Below are 24,840 nucleotides of genomic sequence, written 5' to 3' on the forward strand. Positions count from 1 at the left end.
TAAGCAAGAACAGAATGTTCATACTGATGCCAATCAGCTTGATACATAAGAACGAAAATCACCAGCAAACCTTACAACAGAGATTGTACGGCATACAGATTTTAGACGCAAAAGATTACTATACGCAACAAAATAAACTCCCTAAGAGTATCTCAGCCCAAGAACAACAGCCTCTCTTGCACGGCCCCCCACCCATTACCCCAAACCAGACCACCACGGGAGGAAAATGGGGGGAAAAAAAAAAGAGGAGCTCAGCCCAAAAAAACAACAGGCTCCTCCGTCCCAGAAAAAAAGACACTGAACACTCATCCACACTATCATCAATAAACACCAATTTAAGTAAAAACTTCAGAATAGAAAACTAAGCATCGTACAGAAAAAGCTCTGTACCATCATATCCTGTGCATCCTCTGCTCCCCAATGATCCATTGTGTCACCAGACTAGGATCAACGGCCAAAGCATTGCATGAACTGGGGATGATCCCCAGATCAGCACCAATTTGTTCATACTCCTTGAAAGCCGCTTCCATCTCAGCTTCAGCAGCTGTATCATCCATGATTCCCATTGTGCCTCTCTGCAGGATGTCAGCGTAATATTTCTCCTTCTCAAGGTCATCTTGAAATGGTTCCATTGCAGGACCCTGCAAGTTCCACAATCACTTAAGCGATAATGAGGACATATGGGGAGCATACAGAAATGCATATATCCTTTCATAGCCCAAAAAACTACATCAATGCAGCAAAAAACAACTTAATTACAGATACTTTTCTACTTGAATCTTTTACTTGCAGGTGTCTATTCTGTTCAAATATTTTGGAAATGTTTGTGGCAAAATTAAATAAACATTTATGCACTTGCTTATCTTAGGATGGGACAGTTTAATAACATGGGATAGCATGCACGTCACTCTTAAGCCCAAACTCCCATGCTACGTGTCTATGTTCCCCCAGAAACCAATGTTCAAAGCAGTAACCTCTTTGAAAAAATTACTCCAGGGATAACAGGCTGATCTCCCACAAGAGCTCATACTGATGAAAAGGTTTGGCATAGGATGCCAAGCCTGCTTCCCAAAGAATCTAGAAGAAAAGGCTAATTCCTTTGAAGTATTCATTAACAGTTTACAAGCGAACCTATATGACTGTTGTCATGGTTCTCTTACACCCATCAACATCATCTTACATAAAAGACAACTACAAGCACAAAAATAGCCATGTCTTAATCGCTTCTATACTACAGTAAGAACTACATTTTATTTCGGAATATGTAGGTTACTGTAAGAACCACATTTTTGTTTTGGAATATGTAGGCTACTATCGTACTTCAGAAGGTTACTTGACTTAAAATTTAGAACAAAATAAAAAAATATAAAAGAGGGTCGTGCATGTACAGAGCTGCTCAAGCAATGTAGTTGGACACATGAAAAAAATATACAAGTCAAAATACTGTGAGAAGCATGACAAACAGAAAAGTAGGATATCGCAACAATAGATTTATATTTTTGATAAATAATGGTAGTATTTAGGATGTCCCATTAAAGTGCTTTTAGTCAAGGCATGATCAGAGAAAAGAGTAAGGGTGGCAATGGGGAGGGGGTTGTCAAATAACACCCCCCCATCTCTCTCCCCCTGCCCCCGCAGTCCCCTGTAGGAAGAAATCAACCTACCATATTTAACAATCTACTCAGCTACGGGACAATTTTATCATTCATTCTATCTCAAAATATCCAATAAAGACATCCTCAAGTACTCAACCTTGGACCATTCAACGAGTTGAAAATACTAATAACTAAAGAAAATTAACAACTTGTCAATACCATGAAAATGACATTAAAATATCCGACTAAGATGTAATAGGACAAGTCGCAAATATATGTTCACAATTATGTTATTAATTATATTATTAAATATAAAGAATTGGATTATAACTAAATTATTATATTGTGTATATATATGTATTGTATATACATCTATACATTTAAATATATATATATATATATATACGGGGCACGGGATGGGGCAGGTGTATGTTGACCTGCCCCTCGCCCAGTTTTAAGGCAGGGGTGTCCCATCCCCTGCCCCATTTCTACCCCCACGCAGGCACCCACCCCAATTGCCACCCTTAGAAAAGAGAAGTAAAACAAAGAGGGAAATATGGATCTTATGGTGAGAAAGAATCTAAGCATGTGATGTAGCAGCCTCGAGCGAAACCATAAACTGAAATGGCATAGTACATTAAAGAGGACAGAGTATAGTCTATGAAAGGAAATCTGTAAATGACGTGTGTATCAAGGAAAAAAATACTGATATTTCTATATAAAGAATTGTATGCTTCGTGTGTGACTAAAGCTTCTACTTCAGTAATTCTGTACTTCCAGGATAAACCATAGGTCGAACAGCTCTAGGATACATGTTATGATGAGTCCTGGCAAAAGAGAACATTCAAAATACTGTAGTTCACATCAATCATGCAAAAATACTTGTAAGGTAGTACATCTCTCCATTTACAGGAAATCAAGAAGTAGTCCCAAGTTAGGACCACCCAGGATTACGTAGCCTTTGCTCCCTAACTCCAGACAACAAGAAACAGAATCCTGAGGGAGAAATGAAGCCTTTTGTGGTGGATCTTAGCGCACTGGGAGCATAATATCCTATTTTATAAGTGCCTTAGGCAGACAGGATGTGATTTAACAAGTACTCATTAGCGGTACCATAGTGAGGATACAGAGCATGTACTACAAGCAGGGTTTAAGTAGGTTGCCTTCAGTTAATACCAGCTGTCACTATATAGCTATGAGTTGGACACCAGTGCGATCCTAAAACACAAGCAGTTAAAGTGTCAAGGCAGTGAACACCTACACCAAGCTTCTGATGAGACTTGAATTTGTCAATGCCATGACCATCAAGAGGTTTTTCTTAAGCTGGCCTTTTGTAAAAGTAACCTATAAACCGCTACTAAATTAGACATGCATTGTTAGATTATTACAAACATCCCTCACCACCAGGACAGCAGCAACAGACTTAAAAATAAAGACCAATAAAAACTTAAATCCTCTTACACAAGAAAATAAAACTAGTTAAAAGCGCTTGCAAACAATCTGCTTCTCCTGTGTCCAAGAGAACGACATTCCAATCCAGTACTTTTAAGATCTATCAGACTATTTTACAGAAATTTTGACCTGAAGGTGCAAATTTGAATTTATTGAAATATTTATAAAAAATTGAGTAGGAACAAGAGCCTATTTGACCACTCCACCCAATAGACAAAACATGGACCTAGAGATCATAGACAGTCAGCTCTCTTACAATCAATATCTGAGAACTTGATAATTTCTAAATATTGATATGTAACTTCCTTTCATGCCTAAAATTGATTGTTGTAATATACCAGTTTGACATGATTCAGAAAATGTTCGCTCTGTTCGTAATTATTTATTTCAAAAGTCATACACCTTAGTTTTTTCGACCTATTTTAACAAAAATATTGAACTCAAAACATTACGTAGATATTCCAACTTTATCCCAGTTTAACAAGTTGATTTATGCAGTTTCATACATATTATTAATTCCTTTACTTTTTGTGATTAATTACTACGTCTTAATTAGAAAAATAGATTTTGAAAGATTGGAAACCAAGTTTTATGACACCATCTTAGAAGGATGATTATTATGGAAGCTCAGAGAACGAACATACAGCTTTGTTCCTCCATAGTCATGAAGATCCTAATAACGTTTGATTATCTTAATGCTCCTCAGTAACAGAACAAAATTTGTTTCACTTAACAAAGTGGGCAAAAGGCTTATGATGGATAGAACACATAAATAGTTTTCCCTAACAATAGTCAAAAACATTTACTTCTCATTGTTACCAATATTTTGTATTTACTTCTTATTGTTACCATTATAAGGAAGAGGAAGCATACAGAAGAAAGCAACCCATAGAGGTTACCATTATTTTGTATTTACTTCTTATTTTGTTACCATTATTTTGTTAGACTTTCAACTTCAGATGCAACCTGCTGCTTGTAACTGGAGACCTCCCCAACTCAGAAATCTGGATCTAGATTTCCAATTAAGACTGTTTGTAACAACTTAAAGCTTTTCTGACTAGGACCAAACTATAAAGAAATTATACAGACTCAAGTCAAAAGAGTCAATAATCTTTAACTCTAAATGAAAGACAAAGCAATGTTATGCAACAAAACCTCAAGGCAAGAATGAATATTCAAATAATTAGTTCGAACGTATATTAAGCTAAAAAAGCTAATTGAACTTTAAGCATCTTAAACTCTAATATGAGGATTTGCATGAAAACAGTTGCCCAATACCTGGACAAGTTCAGCATAATGTTGATAGATTTCACTGCTTTCATCTTGATCACCAAGCAATGTGCCACCGTACCAGCCATTTGCCTCATTTACTGACGTCATTGCAAGATATCTACAGAACAAGTGAAATTGCAATGGATCAGGAATCAAACATGTAGCTGAGAATGTTGTACAGTTCTTAGACATGCAAAACGTAGCTTTGACAATGGCAACAATACCTAGCAGTTTCTTCTTTTGCTTGTCAACAAGTGACATCAAGGGCAATATTAAATCTTTTATCCAATTTGAGTACACTGTTTTTAATCTTTTGTCTGAGACATTCAGTGGGATAAAAATACTTACCAGAGAATGGATTAGTAGGAAGTAAATGAAATCAGAGTTTGACGGAAATAACATGCAAGAAGAGAAGTTTCCGTGCATTTTGCCAGTTATCCTCAATTATCAAATACATAAAAGACAACTGAAACATCAATTCTGGAAGCTTCCAAAGCTAACACTACCAACTTAGCATGAGCCCAAACAATAATAGTATTTTGTAACAGTAAGAAAGACCAGAATCAGATATATTTACATGAGGCTTACATATAAGAATGGATTTCGTGTTAAACAATTGGAATATAGGTCACCAAAAGCTTGAAAGGGGGGAAAAATAATAGCAGCTTCTGATTGACTTTGAAGCTTGCAGAGTATTCAATAAAACAACTATTGTAGAATTCCCTGTTTCATTTTCTTGAATAGCAGAAGTCAAATTTAAAACTTCAAAGGGCACAATAGAACAGTTTAACTTTAGGATGTGGACCTTTGGCCACCTCAACTAAGGTTTATCCCTTTTTCCTCAAATTTTTTCGTTATGTAGCAAACACCCCTCTGTCCGAGTCTGGAATTAAATCTACGGTTAACTGGCATGTGCTTGGCATGAAGCTCACGTCTTTCATTATTTTCCTAGTTTTACTTTCACTCGCTTCTTACTTTCTCTCTCCTTTTTCAAATGCTGATTTTAAAATTTTCTTCTTCAATTCCCGGTTTTCTTTCTCTTTTTGCTCCTGGGTTCTCCCACACTAACTCCTCCGCAACAATGTCTGGGGCTACAATTCTCAGGCAACAGATCGCTATCTTCATGGTACAACCTACCAAAAATAATCAAATTTCCTGACTCTTTTTAAATTAGCATGACTCTCAATGCCTCACAATTACTTTGACATCTATTTTCTTTGACACAAAACAAGAGAGACAAATCAAATTGAAAATGATCAACACCAAAAGTTGTTAGTTCTGAATTTATCCAAGCTAAATCTTCCATCTTTAAAATGAATCAGATTCCACAAGTCATGGCTTTCTGTTTTTATTTTCTTTTATATTAATCAAAATTGCATAAATTACTCATCCATTCTGAACGAGAAATGGCTAGTGCCATCAGTCCGCCCTCCCTCAATGCATTTGTGTTGTCTTTTCCTAGTGAGAGCATGTGCGCAGCCTGTTGTTGTGTGATTTGGCTGGAAGAAGGATGAGGCAAACAAAGAGAGGAGAAAAGAATAAAGGAGGAGAAACAAAGGAAATAGGGAAAGAAGAAACTATTCGATGGTGATTTAATTAATTGAAAGCCATGTGCATTCAAATGCGCAGCTGACAGTCAGATTTTATCCCAAACACTAAATGGAAGGGTCATTCTGAAACATAATGAAAAGGAGTAAATGGGTACAAAAGGGGACTGAAGTATAAAAAACCCTATTGGTTAGGGGACACAAGAAGCTATCACATAGCTGAAATTGGGTATCTTGCACCTGAATGTATATTCAATTCACTCTCACCTAAGAAACTTTTGAAATATGGCCACATACAGTTGACAGGTCATTATAAGTATAAAGATGAGAATTCGACCTTCCATTCCAACTTTATTCACCCATAACCCAGGAGGAGCTTTCTATAGCCATAGTTACCTCTCCATACAATTAGGAAACTCAGAAGGACAGAGAACAAAAAATTAGATTAAACAGTGTCGGTCCTATTAGAGTAATTTCCTTAATATCCCAAATCACGAGTTTTTCTAATTCCTGGTAGTTTCCGAGTACATAAATAGATTACTCACACTTCTAGGGGTACACTTAATTTCTCTACTCTTTCTCTGCATGGTATCAGACTAGGTTTCCCACCAACAACATTAGGAAAAAGAAAGAAATAGGAACAAGAAAAAAACATGATTGCTGATCAGAATTTCTCCAATCAAGCAGCCCTAGCATATCCCATAATATCCTGTATTCCATGAGCCTACTAAACATATTGAAGTCGATTGTCATTTTGTAAGGGAAGAACTTCAACACAAGATAATGAGTTTGTTTGGATAAGAGTTTATTTGGATGATTTATTTGAGATAATTACTGTAGCACTTTTTGTAATGTGATGTATGTGAGATAAAAAGGTGATTGGAAAGATAAAAAGGTGGTTGAAATTTGTGAAGTAAATTTTTTTATTTGAAATCAAGCCAATCCAAACAAACCTAATGTCTCCTAGTCATGTCAATAGGCAAACAACTTGCTGACTATGAATCCTTGCCAAGAATTAGAATGGATTTTATCTGTAGCAAGATATAAGATCCAGCTTGAGGGGAGTATTAAGATATAATTTGTGTTTGTCCTATTAGAGTAATTGATTTGATATTCCACATCAAAATTTCCCAAATTACTTGCAATACCAGAACATATAAATAGATGAACTAACCCTTTTTATGCTTATGCTTCCTAAATCTTCTCTCGTCTTTTTCCAAAAAATTATGTTGGGAAAGGGTCAATTATGCAAACCTACTAGAAAACCTTAAACTTCTTTAGTTAAGTGGCTTATGGCACTTTTGGCAGCATACCTTACACTTCTTAAATAAATACATTATTGAACAAAGAAACTCTTCTGCAGACATACATGCAAGGTGGCATGCACAACGAGGCTACCACACTATCAGGAAAATAAGCATGATTAACATGCAAGCCCAGCTTCGATGTATAATAAAAGTAAGAGCAGAGACTGGTTAGCAATATTCTGACTAGACAGACTACAGTGGCCAGTCATAAATTTGCACCCACTAACCAAAGCTTGGACATGGAATTCTCAGTTGTATTTCAGAACTAGCAAACATGCAAACTTAGCTTCACCCATTTAAGAGCAAAGGCACCCTAGAGATGGATTAGCAAGAGACTAGCCAGGCAGATCGCACATTCTGGTCCACATAAGCTTTGCACCTGCTAAATCACGTTTGTAGATGAAACTGATGTACACCCATAATACAGAACAAAGAAGATAGCAGGAGGCAACCGATGTTAGCAAGCAATAAGCACAGCTTATAAAGAAGATACCTTTGGAATAAATCCTCATCATTAATTTCACTTGTAGGGGAAAGCCAACTGAGGTCCGATAAAGCATCAACTCGCTTTTTATCATGAGAATCCCTGTCTATAACCTCATCTGACCCAACCTTTGCACCTGAGTTAGTATCATAATATTTCCTCTGTCCAAAAAGCCAATTAGGGCTCTTGAGCTGTATTTCTCTGCAGAGAGTTTGTAGTCAATTATAAACAATATCATTCCATATAACAGATAAGAGCTATCATTCCAAGGTATGACTAAATTACACGTGTACAAGCACTAGCGACTTGATCTCTAACCACACTGTAGTCACTCTACCTTAGCTTAAGCTAGTGAACCTTAATTGGCTCAAAAAATGAACTCAAGAAAGGATGGATCAAGCAACAAACAAAAGCCTTCCCTCACATAACAAAAATATAATTCAAAGCAGGAGAGCATAAAATAAGCCACAATTTAAGATTGCCCACTAGCCTACATACTTATCAGGTTGCCACATTAGATGTAGCTTGACCTCCAAGATAAAACATTCCTTCACACGTGTGAAATGCATCACTCTGCATTTGCATATCTCAGAAACCATAAAAATCTACACTGAAATCGCTCTAGAGAATATTCCCTTTGACCTTTCTCAAAATCCAATATTTCACAATAAACCAAGCTTATCTTACTGCACAAACCATTTTGAAAGTCAAGATTATGACAACTTTGTGTCAATAAGAATAATCCAAATATAATACCACATTGATCATGGTCCGCCACCTTCCCAGGAGCACAGAGAGCCCGGGAAAAGTGCAATGTATGCACCTTAGCAGACAGTAAATTATAAATTTCATATGCAACATCCAAAAATAAGTTCCAGATGCCATAAATGTAAAAGCAAACCTCAGTCAGAATTTCAAAAACTAGAAGCATAGTCCAACACATGCTACACATCAAAAATTAAATTGTCCAAGTATCATGAGTATCTTCAACATGTCAGTTCTGACATCGGTAGAGAATTTGGTTTAGATGATATGCATAGAAGATAATAAAGAGGACACACACAAAAAGGAGTAATAAGATAAGGAAATTAGAACCATCTTTTTAAGCCAAGCTGTAGTGATCATGCATCATGTGCACATGCATCACAGAATGATAATCTCACACATTAATAAAATGAAGAATAAGGTGAATTTCTTTCTTGGTGTTTCTCCATATATGTGCAAGAGCATCATGCATATGGTACTTAAATTTGAGGAAGCTCTACAATTAAGAGACAGGGATGCTAGTTGTATAATTGGATAGAGAAGTACGCTGCGTCAGGGGCCACTCCAAAACTTCCAGTTTTCTGGTCTGTTTCACTGTAAAGCCGAACATTCTTAATTGAACTGCAAGTTCTTTCAATCAATTTATCAAGGGATGTCAACTTTATGCGTGAAAAGTCCTCTTTACTAGCTGGAATAGGGGCAAAAGAATTGCCTTGTGCTCCAAGCTCAGCTTCAACCAGGGAACTGAAATAGGAAAGCCTCAAGTATTGATCTAATAGTCATCAGAAGAAAAAAAACAAAGAAAAAAGGTCGAAAATTTTGAGGGATCATATGAACTATTTTTGTCTCTGTGCATGCCAAGGTAATTCACAGACTTCCATCTGCAAGGGAAAATTTTCTTAGAATAGCTTAGAGATGCAGGCACCAATAGCAGAATTCACACCACAAGGTGCATGTGTAAGTTTTTTGTTTCCATAAATTCAGCTAGATCATTCCTTAATCCTGCAAGTCCAGTCCCATTTTGGTGACAGGAATTCGAAATATAGAACTTTCTGTTTTCATGATGAAGCTAAACAACTATAAAATTATGTTGACTCCAGCAATAGACTAAAAAAACAATTATCTATGAGAAAGAACAAATAGAAGGAAAGCAAAAGAACAAGGAAAACAAAATCTAAACAAGCAGGAAAACAATGGAGATATTTTAAAATGTCTCCATTGCTATTCTAGTGGTTCCTTTTCTTTTTCCTCTCGACTTGAAGCTAGCTATGACTTTGTGCATAACTTTCCTTTTACACGAAATTTTCCTTTCTGCTATAACTCAAATGCTCAAGAAGACCATTCATAGTTTCCTTAAAGCTAATCAATCCAGTAAAAATCATCTAGATGATCTAAGGCAAAATGGTTTACATGCGTTCCAGAGCCTTGGATGAACAACAAAAAACTTTATCCAAAGGCGAACAGGTGCTACATATGCAACTCTGTTAAAAAAATAAAACATTGAAACACATAATTGAGCAAATAGTTGTGTCTTTCCATCTAATTGAGCACATAAGCAACCAGTGAAAAAATACAAGCCAATGCTCCATGATAAAAACCGAATCATTTTCATCAATAACTTGGCAATTCTAAGACAGCCCAGACTGCCTAGGTTGCCAGTTCTGACCAATAACTGATCAGCTGGTGGGTCTGGTTCAGAGTAAATCAAACTCGATAGGAGCTGGTATACCAATTGGCTCAGAAAGGACAACCTTGATTGCTTTCTGAATTTGCTAATACTTTTCATTTTCAAAAAGGTTTTAAATTTCACTTTGCAATTTTAGCACCAAGTTCACAAGTTTCTAAAAGTTCAGAATACCTTTGTTACACAACTATTTGAGATGCAGGATCCTATGTTTTATTTGTCATCTTACAAATTTATCAACAAAACTATTCTTTTTACATTTTTCTAGGAAAAGAAAAACCATAACATCAGTTGAATGGGCTGTTAAATCTGGTCGAACCAGGAATCAGTTGACCAGGCTAATTTTAAATTTTATTGCAGTTACAGTCAGTTAATAGACCAGTAGACCTGGATAAGAAACAAGCAAAAGAGTTGCAACACAAGTTGGTGCACAAGCAGACCTAAAAAAGAATGATTACATGATATATCACTTGAAGAGTAGAATGACTACATGATATATTACTTGAAAAGCATCACAAACGAGTAAGAATTATTTACCTCTTTTCAGGGATGAAATCATCTCCAATTCCTGATACATGAAGATAGTAATCAGAATCTAACTCCCATAGTGCAGGTTTTCCCTCCTGAGGCTGGAAATAACCCAAGAATCTGGTAAATCCATCAAAGAAAACATTCAGAGAGGATGAATTCAATGCCCAAGTAGTCTTAAAAGTGTCACACTTAGATATAAACTGGTGTAGCTCACACTTACTAAGAGGTCTATTTTACAAGGCAACAAGAAGAGGAAACATCATGGAAAGACAAAGAAAGAAACCAAAATAAAGAAGGAATCGGACATAACAAATTTATGGCATCTTGCTTTTCCCCATCTGTATATGCATTGCTGTAGTATCTCTTAATAGACTTCAGAAATTCCCTGGACTGAGTAGTAGCCTTCCACTTGCCCTGCCGTTCAGGAAACACCTGGAAAAATAAAAATTCTTCCATGACATGTTTGACAAACAGTAATCATGCTCATTATAGGCTATATACAGGCAGGGCAAATACAAAAGTGAACATGCATGCATACAGTGTTATGAGCTGCAGATCCACCATACTGCTGGGCAAGGGCATCACCCATGCTTTGGTACATATCCATAAGAGCAGCAGCAATGCTGCTATCAGCATCCACTTTAGGCTTATCTGTCAAACCCATAGCATGAAGCTGGCGACCTAAAGCTGCTAATCCATAAGCATATTGAGCAACATTTGTTCGGTCCAAGCAATCAATGCAGTTGGTGCGCAAAACTCCACTTTGAAACCGGGGTGCTGCATTACCATCATTCTCTTTCCTAATATGTTGATTGCTATCTCTCTCTCGGTCTTGTTTGAGGAAAGAAGTCAAGGCCTCATTTGAGCTACTAATCCTTGAAATATCCCCCGAATTAGTTCTCAAATCTCTGAACGAAGAATCCCTAATGAAACGGCCATGAAATATCAGAACAAGAAATTTATCCACATTAATCAACCAAAAAAAAGTCATCATGTGAGACAATTTAAAGGTTGAAATGTCATATTACCACCCAGAGAAAAGAGTAACAAGAAGTCACAGAGTAAAACAGCAGATCAAACTGGATCTAAGCCAATCACATGAAATCACCCTCTTAATAAAGGTAAGTGATTTGTGATGTTCAAGAACAAGTCATATTTCCGGTTCCATTACATAGATTAACCATAACTGTGGCGCAAATATAAAACCTGGACTAAAATGGTAGCAAGGATTTGGCATTGCAAAACCAGTAGTTGCTAGGGCTTTCATAGAGAGCCAAATGAGAAATGCTGAATCAGAAGAAGCAGAAGCCATCAAGTTAGTTCTATGCAAAGCCAAAGCTCCAGAATGGCTCAACATTGAGCTCCAATCAAAAACAAGGCCCTCAAGGATGATTAATTCATTGAATTGCAATGGTACAATCCCACCTACCATCTTGCCTGGAAGACATCTTAGTGATAAGTCCCTTGTTGATAATATGCTTGTTCTAATAGGAAGGCAGGGAATGTGCTAAATCTTAGAATTGCTAAATATGGTTTGAGCCTTACTCATGATGTTCATGGATGATTGCCTTCACACTTTTATTATGACACTGTAAAGAGGTGTAAACATAGAACAAACCAATAAACGTTGTTGTGGTTTTGCCCTGGGAGGGAGGGGAGGAACATGACTGCAATTACTGCAAATATATCTACCACCAAAAAGAGAGAGAGAGAGCAGAGGCCTACTATACAGGCCTGCCACTAGAATATTTGATATGATAGGACCGTCTTCATACATAGCAGTAACTTGTTTCCAATATCACCAATAGCTGAAAGCATGCAGAAAAATTACAAGATCCCATATCAACAAAAGCAGCCACCACAAAACTATAATTCCGGATTCCTACACACTCATTAAGATGATGTTACATACTGCATTTTTTCAAGGTAGTCTAATAAGTTTTACTTGTTCATTTCAATTCAATCCCTCTTGCTGCCAGATGGGCAATAATTTAAGACAAAGAAGACGCAAGAAAAAAAATGCAGTCAAACCTCTCAAATCCAGAAACTCTTATCAATTTCCTTGGTCCTGCTTAATTGCATTCAAGCTCCCCAAAAAAAAAGGTAAAACAGAAGACATTCCAATCAGAGATGAAAAAGAAATACTGGAGCAAGGTGGCACAGTTATACAACTTTCAGATTGCAAACTAGTCCAAAAGGTTCCCAACTAGGAGCAGGTCTAGGAAAGGTTAGGTGAGAACAGCTTAAGTGCAAGAAAAGCCTGTTTTTCAGCAACAAGCTAGCCTTTTCCACAAGAAAAGGCAATTTGGAAACTCAAAGTGAAAAACTATTAACAGAAATATCTTCAAGAAATTAATAAATGTGAAATTTGCACAACTAACATAACCAAAATTCAACTTAAGAAAAATACTCTCTTTCAACTATAAAAAAAACAGTGCACAGGCATTTGCCCCAATTCTAGGACCAAACTCACTACCACTCGAAAAAAAAAAACTCTCCAAGCTTTCAGTCTCAAAATTTCCACCACTACTACAAGCTGAAAATTGTTACAAAACAAAAAGCAAACCAAAATGCTATTCATGTCAGAACAGAACCAAAAGCTTTCTAATGGCAGTTCTACAGGCCAAACAACATAGCTGAAAAAATTGCTGTAATAAAACCAAAATAAAGTAAGTTGGAAAAATATTATGGAGGACGAACAAACAGCCGGTATTGAGAAACTAGAGTGAGTTGAATTACAAATTCCAACCGCAAGTATGATATTGGTACCAAAATTCAGACTTCAACTGTGGGGGAAAAATTTTACCTAGCAGTGCTAGTACGGCTCAGTTGGGTAGCTCGACGTTTAACAACCTGTGGCTTCCCACTGTAGTAAAACCCTGTTAGATCAAGTGCTTCACTGGCCACGCCACCCAATACTGCTAGTACATTGGCAGACTTGCTTCAGAACAGAAACATGCCAATAATTAGTACAGATGAAAGGGCCAAAAAGACGGCAATGCAAACCATATATACTTACCTCTTTGAAAACTTGTGAAAGTCCCAGTGGATAAACCTAAGATGATTCTCCTCTGGTAGAATCTGGTTTAGATATCCAACCGCATTTGCGAACTCACGCCTTAGCATCATTTCTCGTGGCCTTTTCTCAACAGTCTATTATTTTAACAACCAACCATAAGAAAACAACGCCATAAGTAGCATACTGTTATATGATGCACCATTTTCTTCTATTTCAGGAAAAAGTTTTTGGAGCTTATCACAAAGTATTTTTTAACTACCAAATTCTATAAGACAAGTTTCCAGTTCTTTCCTCGGAGGTAATATTCTCAACCAGGAGCACTCACGCAAGCTTGCAGCGAAAAGTTAGATCTGCATCATTTTAAAAAATAAAATAAAATAAAACTACTGAACTGAAAGCTTCATTGTCCCCTATCCCAGTTCAGCTGATTACCATAACATGCCTGGTCCCACTCTCAAGCTGAAGCCTTCCTTCCCTATAAGGCTCAAACCTCCCTTCCCCCTCGTAAACCCCCCTCCCCCCAAAAAGGGCCAAAAAAAAAAACACACACACACACACATTTAACTTTTGCAAAGGTTCCAGAATCAATTGCCACATAGGGAAAAATTTTGCATCACAAGGGCATAACAGGGATTTTACATGTGTTCAACCCACTATTGAAATTTAGTTAAGGTACGAACCTTAATCAGATTGAGAACAATAATTGGGTTGCCATATCTCTTTTCCAGGTCTTCAAAATGCAATTTTGTTGCCTCATAGGTAGGATCATATCTTTGTACTTGATCAATACAAAAAAAGCAACATGTGAGTTAAAAGCATATAGACCTTTGCACAATTAACAAACACAAGTAGCGGAATGCACTAATCAAAACTCAATCGAGTAGAATAAGATTGTTAACTGGTATTTTGGGAGGAAAACATCTAGTCACCGTATTATGAGTGACCAATTAGTATTTATAGGAGTACAAACCTAATAAACTATTTACAAGAATACCCTTACTAATTTATTATCTACAAGAATACTTATATTCTCTTAACACTCCCCCTCAAGTTGGAGCATATATATCATAAGCACCCAACTTGTTACAAATGTATTTCACCCTAGAACCCCATAAACTCTTGGTAAACACATCAGCCAATTGATCTACAGACGGTACATGAGATGTCTTGATGACCCCGTCAAGCAATTTCTCTCGAATGAAATGACAATCAACTTCAATATGTTTTGTCCTTTCATGGAATACTGGATTAGACGCAATATGAACAGCCGCCTGATTATCACACACTAAATTCATAGGCTGTTTATGCTCAAACCCAAGTTCCAGTAACATGCTCTTCAACCAAACCAACTCACACACAGTGTGAGCCATAGCGCGGTATTCAGATTCTGCACTTGATCTGGATACAACTGTTTGCTTCTTACTCTTCCACGACACTAAATTACCACCAACAAACACACAATATCCTGTAGTCGATCTTCGATCTGAGGCAGAACCAGCCCAATCTGCATCACTATATCCTTCAATATCAGTGTGTCCATGATTTTGATACAGCAACCCTTTTCCAGGAGCACTCTTAAGATACCTGAGAATCCGTATAACAGCATCCCAATGACTAGTACGAGGGGTATCAAGAAATTGACTCACAACACTCACTGCAAACGAAATGTCAGGTCTCGTTACAGTGAGATAATTTAATTTACCCACAAGTCTTCGATATTGCTTAGGATCATCAAGTAATGCACCTTGATCTCTTGCTAATTTCACATTGGGATCCATAGGGGTATCTACAGGTCGGCAACCTAACATCCCAACTTCACTCAACATATCGAGTACATATTTTCTTTGACATAAATAAATCCCATATTTAGACCGAGCTACCTCAATACCCAGAAAATACTGTAGATGACCTAAATCCTTTGTCTGAAAGTTTGCCTGCAAATTGGATTTAAGTTTCTGGATCCCCACAACATCATCACCTGTAATCACAATGTCATCAACATAAACAACTAATAAAATTTTACCAGCATTAGAATGCCGATAAAATACAGAGTGATCTACTCCACATCTTGTCAGACCGAACTCCATGACAACACTACTAAACCGGCCAAACCAAGCCCTCGGAGACTGTTTCAATCCATATAAGGATTTTTTCAAACGACAAACCAACCGCGGATTCTCCCCCTGAACAACAAATCCAGGAGGTTGTTCCATATATACCTCTTCTTCCAAATCTCCATGCAGAAATGCATTTTTCACATCCAACTGATGCAATGACCAATTATAAGTTGCTGCCAAAGAGATAAGAAGACGAACAGAGGTAATCTTTGCAACAGGAGAAAATGTTTCTAAGTAATCTACTCCATACACCTGAGTAAATCCTCTAGCTACCAGCCGAGCCTTCAATCGATCAATAGAACCATTAGGTTGCACTTTTATAGTGTACACCCATTTACAACCAACAACAGGCTTACCTGAAGGACGAGGAACAAGATCCCAAGTACCATTTTGTTCCAAAGCAGACATCTCTTCTTGCATAGCTAATCTCCAACCAGGATGATTAAGAGCATAGGTAATAGACTTAGGAATGGAGATAGAATCAAGGGAAGCAACAAAAGAAGAATATGACATAGAGAGACGAGAATAAGAAACAAAATTAGAAATAGGATGAGAAGTACAATGTCTCTTACCTTTGCGTAAAGCAATAGGAAGATCTAACTCACAGGAGGGCGTCATACCTGAATTTGAAGATTGAGAGTTAATTGGTGAAGTGCGTGGCATATCAGGAACTTTCTCAACTATGGAACGACGAGAGTAAACTTGAAGATGAGGACGAGATAATCGAGCTATGGAATCTGGTGGACTAGATGACTCAGGTAATAAAGGGGAAGGGACTGGTAAAACAGGAGAGGAAAAAGAGGGACACTGGTCTAACTCACAAGGCATACTTTGTTTGATAAAATATGGAGTGGATTCAAAGAAAGTAACATCAGCACAAGTAAAAAATCGATTTAAAACTGGACTGTAACATCTATACCCTTTTTGCGCTCTTGCGTATCCTAAGAAAATACACTTAATGGCACGAGAATCCAATTTATCCACCCCGGGAGTAAGCTGATGAACAAAGCACACACATCCAAAAATACGAGGAGGTAATTTAAACACAGGTTCATGAGGAAAAAGAATGGAGTGAGGTAATTGACCTCCAAGAATATTAGATGGCATGCGATTAATTAAATAACATGCAGTTAGAACTGCATCACTCCAAAATTGTTTGGGCACATTCATGTGCAACAATACTGTTCGAGCAATTTCGATTAAATGTCCAATTTTTCTTTCAGCAACTCCATTCTGTTGTGGAGTGTGAGGACAAGAGGACTGATGAATAATACCAGACTTACTCATAAAGGTATTAAAAGGAGTGGAAAAATATTCTTTCGCATTATCACTGCGAAGTATACGTACCGGCACACCAAATTGATTCTTTATTTCTGCAACAAATGCACAAAAAATGGAATATAGTTCTGAACGATCTTTCATTAAATAAAACCATGTAACTCTTGAAAAATCATCAACAAAGATTACAAAATATTTAAAACCTAACTTTGAAGTGACTCGACTAGGACCCCAAACATCAGAATGAACTAACAAAAATGGTTCAGAAACCCGTTTATTGACTCTAGGAGCAAAAGAAACACGATGATGCTTTCCTAACTGACAAGACTCACATTCTAACGAAGATAATTGACTTAAAGTAGGAACCAACTTTTTCAAATTTTGTAAAGACGGATGACCTAAACGACAGTGAATTTCAAGAGGAGAAACAGTAGCAGGACATGCTATCGGACCATTGAAGTTGAGAAAGTAAAGACCATTATGCTCATACCCTCCACCAATCGTCCTCTTTGTCTTCAAATCCTGAATGACAACAGAATCAGGAGAAAAAGTAACTGTACACTGTAGAAATTTAGTGAGCTTACTAACAGACATTAGATTAAAGGGCAAATTGGGTACGTAAAGAACAGAAGACAGCGGAAGTGATGGATTAATTTCTACAGTGCCTAGTCCTTTAACTTTAGTGGTAGATCCATCAGCTAAAGTAACATGAGGATATGGAGTAGACTCTTGAAAATTAGAAAAAATTTTAGAGGTACCTGACATATGATCAGTAGCCCCGGAGTCAATAATCCATGAGTCATTACCTTTTTGTGCTAAAGAAGCAGAGGGAAGAGATGCGTGATTTGTAGTTTGGTACTGTAGGAATTTAACATAATCCTCCTCAGATATAGTAACAGTCTTCTGGGACCCATGTGCTGAAAAACTCGATTCAATGTGGTCATTAGTAACCGCATTAACAAACCTTTCAACCATGGCGAATGGCACATCAAACCAAAGAAAAGGTCAAAACTCGAGATGACAGTGACGTGTGAACAGTATGCCGTGAACAGTGCGGCGCCGTGAACAGTACGGCGTGAACAGTGCCGCGATGAACAGTGCGGCTGAACAGTACTTTTGACTAAATGTTTAACCCTAACCCTAGGACTTTTGCTCTGATACCATGTTAACTGGTATTTTGGGAGGAAAACATCTAGTCACCGTATTATGAGTGACCAATTAGTATTTATAGGAGTACAAACCTAATAAACTATTTACAAGAATACCCTTACTAATTTATTATCTACAAGAATACTTATATTCTCTTAACAAAGATCATCCATTCAATAATCATGTAGAACCAGAATATCCATTCAACATGATTGATTTCAAAAGGACTCATGTTTTCTTACAGATTATATCAGGTTTTGGACTGAATCTTGAAGCTTCCTGTGACCAGAAAAGAGGAATAGAACCCCTCATTTGTACAACAGAACTCATTTTTCCTTTGCAGGATCCAGCTTCCTCATCAAGGACAATCTGTTCAGTTTCAACATCATTTGCAACTCTTCCATGATCATTGACTCCCCTCTTTAAATAACTGCACCAATAAAAGCCAATGACTGTTTGAAGCCATTAAAAGGCAAATTTACCCATTCTTTGGCAATATTATAAAATCTTGCAATATTTCATATTCTAAGTCCAAAAATAATAAGATTTACTGTGATAAAAATGAGTGTGCAGCATTAATCATCACCACTAGGAATTAGGAAGTCATGAAACGTAGACCAAAGCATGGGGCATGAGCAATATGAGCATCAAAATCTATTGGAAGCATTAAAATAAATAATGAAACAAGAATTCTTTTGCAAAAAAATGCTCCAATTTATTGTATCATCATCTCACGCTATTTTCAAGTTTGATTTATCAGATAACTGCACAAGTAATTTCTTTTATCATTCTTTAGTGAGCAATAATCAAGGTCACCAGCTAACTGCAGAACTTTCTAACTACACTGACAAATAACAAGGACAAAAGAAAGATTTGCAGCATCTGTCATTTCAGAAAATCACAGTTCATCCTTATCACAACTGGAAGAACTTCGAGAGTTCCTTGTGGATCTTTTTAGAGAAAACGAAACTTCAAATGATAGGCCACCCAACAAGGTTGTGACACGTATTACCCCAAGAAAAGTTCATGTTATATTATCAAACTAGCATCATCTGCTGAATCTTGCTTAATAAAATCAATCCTTATAGAGGCAAACAAGTAATCTACCAGATCTCTAACAAATACTCGTCATCTTCATACATAATTATAACCATGAGTTCCAATGATTAGTCATCTAAAAGGACCACAAACAGTACAACAAATTAAATAGCACACAAACGTCAAAATCCTTCAACCTATAAAAATTTAAAACATCAACAGAAGGCATGCACCATACACAATCACGAGTGAGAGGACTAAGGTGAAACTTTTGAGTTTAAATCAATAATCTAGAAGAGATACTACTGTTTGCGAAATCTGTACTTAAGAAGGATTATCAAAAGGATCATAAGATTATATACATAGTACAAAAAATACTAAAAAGCCATTGTTAAAGAACATCTGGCTCTTAAGTTCTTTAATTTGCTTTGTTAGTCTGAGTTCTTTCATGTAAGGGGGAAGTAATTCTTGGAAGGACTATATTCCCAAGGTGGCAGCAAAGGGCAAGAACACTAACCTGGGTTGTTGTTCTTCCTCCTTCAGTCCATCCCTGAACTTAGCGCATAAAAGGCAAAATGAAAGAAAAGAAAATGCAGCATAACGAAAGGAAAAGTTACCTACATTGAATGCAAGATTGTCCATAGAGAATATATATGAGAAAATCAAATACATAAGGCTAATATATGTTTTTTATCCATATTCTTGTGCATCAGCATATGTGCTTAATCATGTCTAGTTATATATCTTTTGATGCTGACAATGAGGTATCTCTTTAAGCATGCATTAAGCATGGACTATTTTAGCTTCATGCATGTAGCTTCCATCCATATCTAATTAGACTAGTAGGGGTTCACAAGCTAACCACTGCCCACTCTAAATTGATTAAAAAACCATAAAATACAATTTTTGGAAACCCAGAAAAAAGCCCCAAGTATACACGTCCACCAGCATAATCTAACAGAGAGCACATTATGAGGACATAGGAAAACAGGTAACTTATACTGCATTAAGTACTTCTATCAATATGAAGAAAATTGAATAGGACATGCATAGTGTTCACCTATAGGACAATACAACAAATCCTGAATGTTGCCTTGCGGACACAAGCAGAGAAACAGGCACGTCAGCAAGGAGTAAACATGCTTTATCATTCAACAGTCGCGAATATGATGCCAAGGCAATAAAGACGTGACACAAGTTGCCTCCTATTAACTGCAGAACATACACATATGTACATGTACACGCGTGCCTGAAGCATATTTGTCTACGAAGAACATTTTTAGCAGGGGAGAGGAATGAAGATGGTGATAATCAAACCATTGTTAAATGACAAGCAATAAAGGCCTTGACCACTGGGCTATATATAGGTACCTAAAAGAATCCGCATAGGAAACTGTCAACACATGAAAACTGTCTGTCTTAATCAGAACCCATAAAGGGATGCATCTAACAAAAGTGAAGCAAGAAAAAGAACCAGACCAGATGTTGCAACTGCAGTTTATGATTTTTTTGTCTAGTAACCCTAATGAAAGAGAGTACCAAGCACCCAAAATAATGAGCAATAAGAACAAAAAAGGCTATATTTCCTTTGTTCATAAGCTTCTGGTGATTAAGATAGCAACAAGCACATAATGCGGTATGGAAATTAAACATCTTCATGCACCTAAAAGTTTATGTAGTGACATACAACCTGGTTGAGTACGTGAATCTTTAGTAAATTTGAACTGAATTACCAGAAAATCTCCTTCAAAATCCAATTAATGATGGAGGGGACAAGATGAAGAATAAAACCTTAAACACCAAAGCTCAAACCCAACTTCAGACTCTTCTTGCAGAGTTTATTCTCAGGCTATTCTCCTCAATCTTATTAACATTTCACCCCATTCTTTGTCTTATCCATAAGATTTCAAAACTCACAAAAGTCAAAAACTCAATTAGGCCATACCGAGTTCCAGCAAAGTGTCGGGAACGTCTAGAAACAAGAGAAACACTGAAGTCCCTTCCAAAAATTGCCAACCTGATCTGCAATGATCAGACACAGTGGAAGTGACCAAAAGGCTCCATAAGTGATGTTTGACAATATAGACAAGCCTCAATCTTATAACAAAGAAATAAAAATTAGTTAATTAAGAAAGGGAAAGAAAAAAAAAAAGAGAAAAACAAGAGAGACAGGATTGCAGGGGCTGAAAATTGGGTGCATGAATGCATGCGGACACTAAGCACATATCCTGTTTCTCTTTATAGGTAGCATAAAATTAAGGAAAAAGTTTTGCAAAACAATGTCGAAGCTAATGAGACAAATTAATCAGCATTGGAAGAATAATAATTGACAGGACACCAAGATAGCAACAGTGGTATAATGGTGGAAACTAATGTACTCAAATATGTGATAAAGGATCAAAGAAACAAAAATGATAGCTGATACAGGACTTAAGATGCAAACCTGAATTGAAATTCCAATGAATTTCATAAGCACAGACACACAATGCTGTGAACATGTCTTGACTAATGAATTGTTGTGCAATGATGTCTCATAGGCACAAACGGTGCGTTGCCAACTTGTAGTACTAGATGTGATCTTACGATGGATGATCACATGATTATGCATGCTGACACGTATCACATATAAAATGCAAATTGTTGAGTGCAGGAGTCAAGTAAAAATTCAAACATACAGCATCTATCATAACTTCAATCTCAGCCCCCAGGTGTTACATGAAACTCATGCAAAGACTCAACACCAGTATGCATACAACAAAGAACTGAATACAGCCATAAGCGAATCAATAAATCTGTAAAATATCAATACCTGCTTAAAATGCCCATGGACCAGAGCGATTGTCCACATAGTATTGTTGCATCTTGATCGAATTGCCTGTGTTAGAAAAGCATTCCATACAAACATGTCTTCATATGGAATACCTTCTTCACAAGTTGACAATACATTATGCTGCAAACTGTGCATTACTGGATATGTGTAACTATAGAAAAAATCTTTGGTCAAATCAACACTGGACAATAGCTTCTTGTACCTGCAAATTAAGCTAATGCTGTCAATTACAAAAATACGTTCAAAGAAATAAAAATCAATACAAAGGAACAACTTTAGGTCATTTTTCAACAAATAGGAGAAAAAACGCAGCATCAGGAACTAAATATGGACACAACTTGCACAAAAGGAAGCTGAATGAGCATGAGCTAGCAGGAAAGATCAAGAAATCAAAAGCGTCTATCTGAGCATCACGTGAAAGAATCCACATTAATTTAGAAAATTTTCAAATCATCCTTTCTGCCTTTCTTCAGATATCAGAATGAAGTCACATTGTGACAAAACTGCAGAAACAAAAGTAACACTTAATATCTGACCTCAAAGCACAGACTGCAAAGTAGAAGCTTTAAGCTGCAGAGCAGACACAGGAACAAAAGTTGCTACTTAATAGCTGTAAAAGTAGTAACACTTAATATCTAACGTCAAAGTTGCTACTTTCTTTGACTCACATCAATACAGATCTTACTGAGAAAATTCAAGATACTAAAGATGATTTTCTGATACCAGTACAATCTTGACCTCTACATACTTATCACATCTTCAAACATAACTTTAGTGTAACCAGTCTTTCCTAAACTGATCAATGTCTGAATGCAGCTTCAAACTAATAAAGCACAAAATGATGCCTCCATTGACACTCCTCTACCACAAAGGGGATTATACATGCGCATGTAACCATCCAACCACAAGAACAAAAAAGGCATGTTAACAGCATTTATACATTTTTTTAGTCCATTAACAATTTAACTTGAAAAATAACAGGATTCTTGACTATGCAGCTCCAAGATAAAATTAAATCCCTAAAATTTAATTAAAACAAGAGACAAGCAGCATAATGTTTAAAAGTTCACGAAGCAACAGGGTTATCCAGAATTTGTTAGTCCAGCTACAAAGAAGAAAGGAAAAGTTACCGCAGCTCAGTTTTAGAATGAGCAATATCAGTCTGAACTGTAGAATGTGGAATGCTTATAATTTGGCTCTCATCAATACTGTATATTGCATGACCACATATGCAACCAATCTGTCGCCGCTTTGTCACCAAGACCAAGTAATATGACTCCAGGAACTTTATACAACCTGAAAAACCATTATCAATGACCACCAAAATAACAGTCAAAAACTCATTGGTCATAAGCTGCACCAAAGTTTCCAATTTGTAATTGAGGATTTTTGCAGACTAACCAGCAATGCCATAAACTTTGGCCACAAAAGTCAATCCGCCGGTTGCTCGGTTGCCCTCAGCTATCCGCTGGAGCAAGTTTTTAACTTCCTGCGATGTGTACACAACAGGGTCTTCGCTGATATTGAGATCAGAGGGCTCCATTCTGTCGATCTTCAGAACCCGGAAAAACCTCTTGTTCTTATCACTTCCAATCAAATAAAACCTCTGCAAAGGTTGATTAAGAACTCATGAAATTTCCTAACAAAAAGTCCTTCGGCATAAACTTTCGGGAAAACATTAGTACAAAATGGAAGCTTTAGAATTTGTAATTGATATTGATGTTCAATTACAACAAAAGATTGGAACATGATAAAAATCAACATTAAAATCCCAGTAAAAGAAACACTAATTATGGGAATTTTATTATTCTTAATCTCATCACTTGCCATGCAATGGAAGTTAAAATTAAAACAAACTGAGGTTTTTCATTTGATCACACAGCATGCTTCAATAAGTCGAAGTACCAAAAAACGAAAAGAAAAAAAAATTAAAAAATGAAAATTCCAATAAACCTGAATAAAAATTTAACATTCCAATTGAACTAACTATAAAGCAGCAATTAAACTAGCTTAAAACAAAAGCAAAACCCTAGAAATGCAGAATTCAATGCAATTCTATTTTTTTTAATACTTACAGCTCGGGTTTCATAGAGGCGAAACTTCTCGAGAGAGTAAGAACTGGAGGGGTCGATTTCAAGGTCGTTATTAGCGGTGATCGGATGAATTTTCGGGGGATTTTGGCCCGGGTTTTTGGAATTCTCAGACTTCGCCATTGATGATACCACCAATTCAGCCACCAAAAAAAAACTCCAAAAAATCTTCCCCAAATTCTGATTTCTCTAATAGAGAAAAGAATGCAAATTCTTTTTCAATGCTAAACAAATCGTACTTAATCGACTGTGCATATTATATGATACAAAAAAATTTAAGACATTTGTTGGAGGGAGTGGTGGAGTGAGGAAATTAATTTTGAGTGGGGCTTTTATTTTTATTTATTTTTGGTGGGAATTGGGATGAAATGAAAGAGGGGAAATTGGGACAAACGGGGTTGGAATTTAGGCGGTTTGGAAAGGCAAGAAAATGAGGACATGGTAACGTAACGTAACTGAAATAATGAAGGGCATATTTGAGAATTGCCGAATTGGTTGCTAGAATTTTGGACCATTTCTAATTGAGGGCACTTGATCCTTAATTTTTGCACATTTGCTCTTTAATATAATATGTGAAAATTGTCTAGATTTTTGTGTATAGGTTCTTAATTTTGAGCGAAGGATAGTTGGAGGTTTCGTTTCTTACAAACTTGAAAAGTTGCACAGATAATATGAAGACTAG

The 24,840-nt window shown here is 36.7% G+C and overlaps 1 protein-coding gene across 2 annotated transcripts; it reads right to left on the bottom strand.

Moving 5' to 3' along the window:
- Positions 1 to 24,598, bottom strand: LOC113712850 (phosphatidylinositol-3-phosphatase SAC1). Of its 2 annotated transcripts, XM_027236451.2 has the most exons (17): positions 24,144 to 24,598; positions 23,470 to 23,674; positions 23,199 to 23,364; positions 22,048 to 22,270; positions 21,184 to 21,260; positions 19,756 to 19,788; positions 18,443 to 18,630; positions 14,337 to 14,434; positions 13,657 to 13,790; positions 13,444 to 13,578; positions 11,176 to 11,560; positions 10,948 to 11,069; positions 10,644 to 10,754; positions 8,969 to 9,166; positions 7,667 to 7,858; positions 4,326 to 4,437; positions 1 to 641 (listed from the first exon to the last, which is right to left on the bottom strand). In XM_027236451.2, exons 1-17 carry the CDS (start codon positions 24,279 to 24,281, stop codon positions 393 to 395), a joined length of 2,766 nt encoding a protein of 921 aa, XP_027092252.1. In that variant the 5' UTR covers positions 24,282 to 24,598; the 3' UTR covers positions 1 to 392. The 2 variants fall into 2 exon arrangements, with proteins under 2 accessions (XP_027092252.1, XP_027092253.1); XM_027236452.2 differs by lacking the exon at positions 19,756 to 19,788.
- Positions 24,599 to 24,840: the final 242 nt, after the last annotated feature.

This window comes from Coffea arabica, chromosome 10e, assembly GCF_036785885.1.
Source record: "Coffea arabica cultivar ET-39 chromosome 10e, Coffea Arabica ET-39 HiFi, whole genome shotgun sequence".
Lineage (NCBI taxonomy): Eukaryota > Viridiplantae > Streptophyta > Magnoliopsida > Gentianales > Rubiaceae > Coffea > Coffea arabica.

What these genes read in the sequence shown, in the direction of transcription:
- LOC113712850 (XM_027236451.2), bottom strand. Translation starts at nt 24,281, where the DNA reads ATGGCGAAGTCTGAGAATTCCAAAAACCCGGGCCAAAATCCCCCGAAA. An exon ending in CATTCTAAAACTGAGCTGCG is followed by an intron (nt 22,271 to 23,198) that starts GTAACTTTTCCT and finishes CTTAATTTGCAG; the next exon opens with GTACAAGAAGCTATTGTCCA. An exon ending in GATTTCATCCCTGAAAAGAG is followed by an intron (nt 9,167 to 10,643) that starts GTAAATAATTCT and finishes TTCCTATTTCAG; the next exon opens with TTCCCTGGTTGAAGCTGAGC.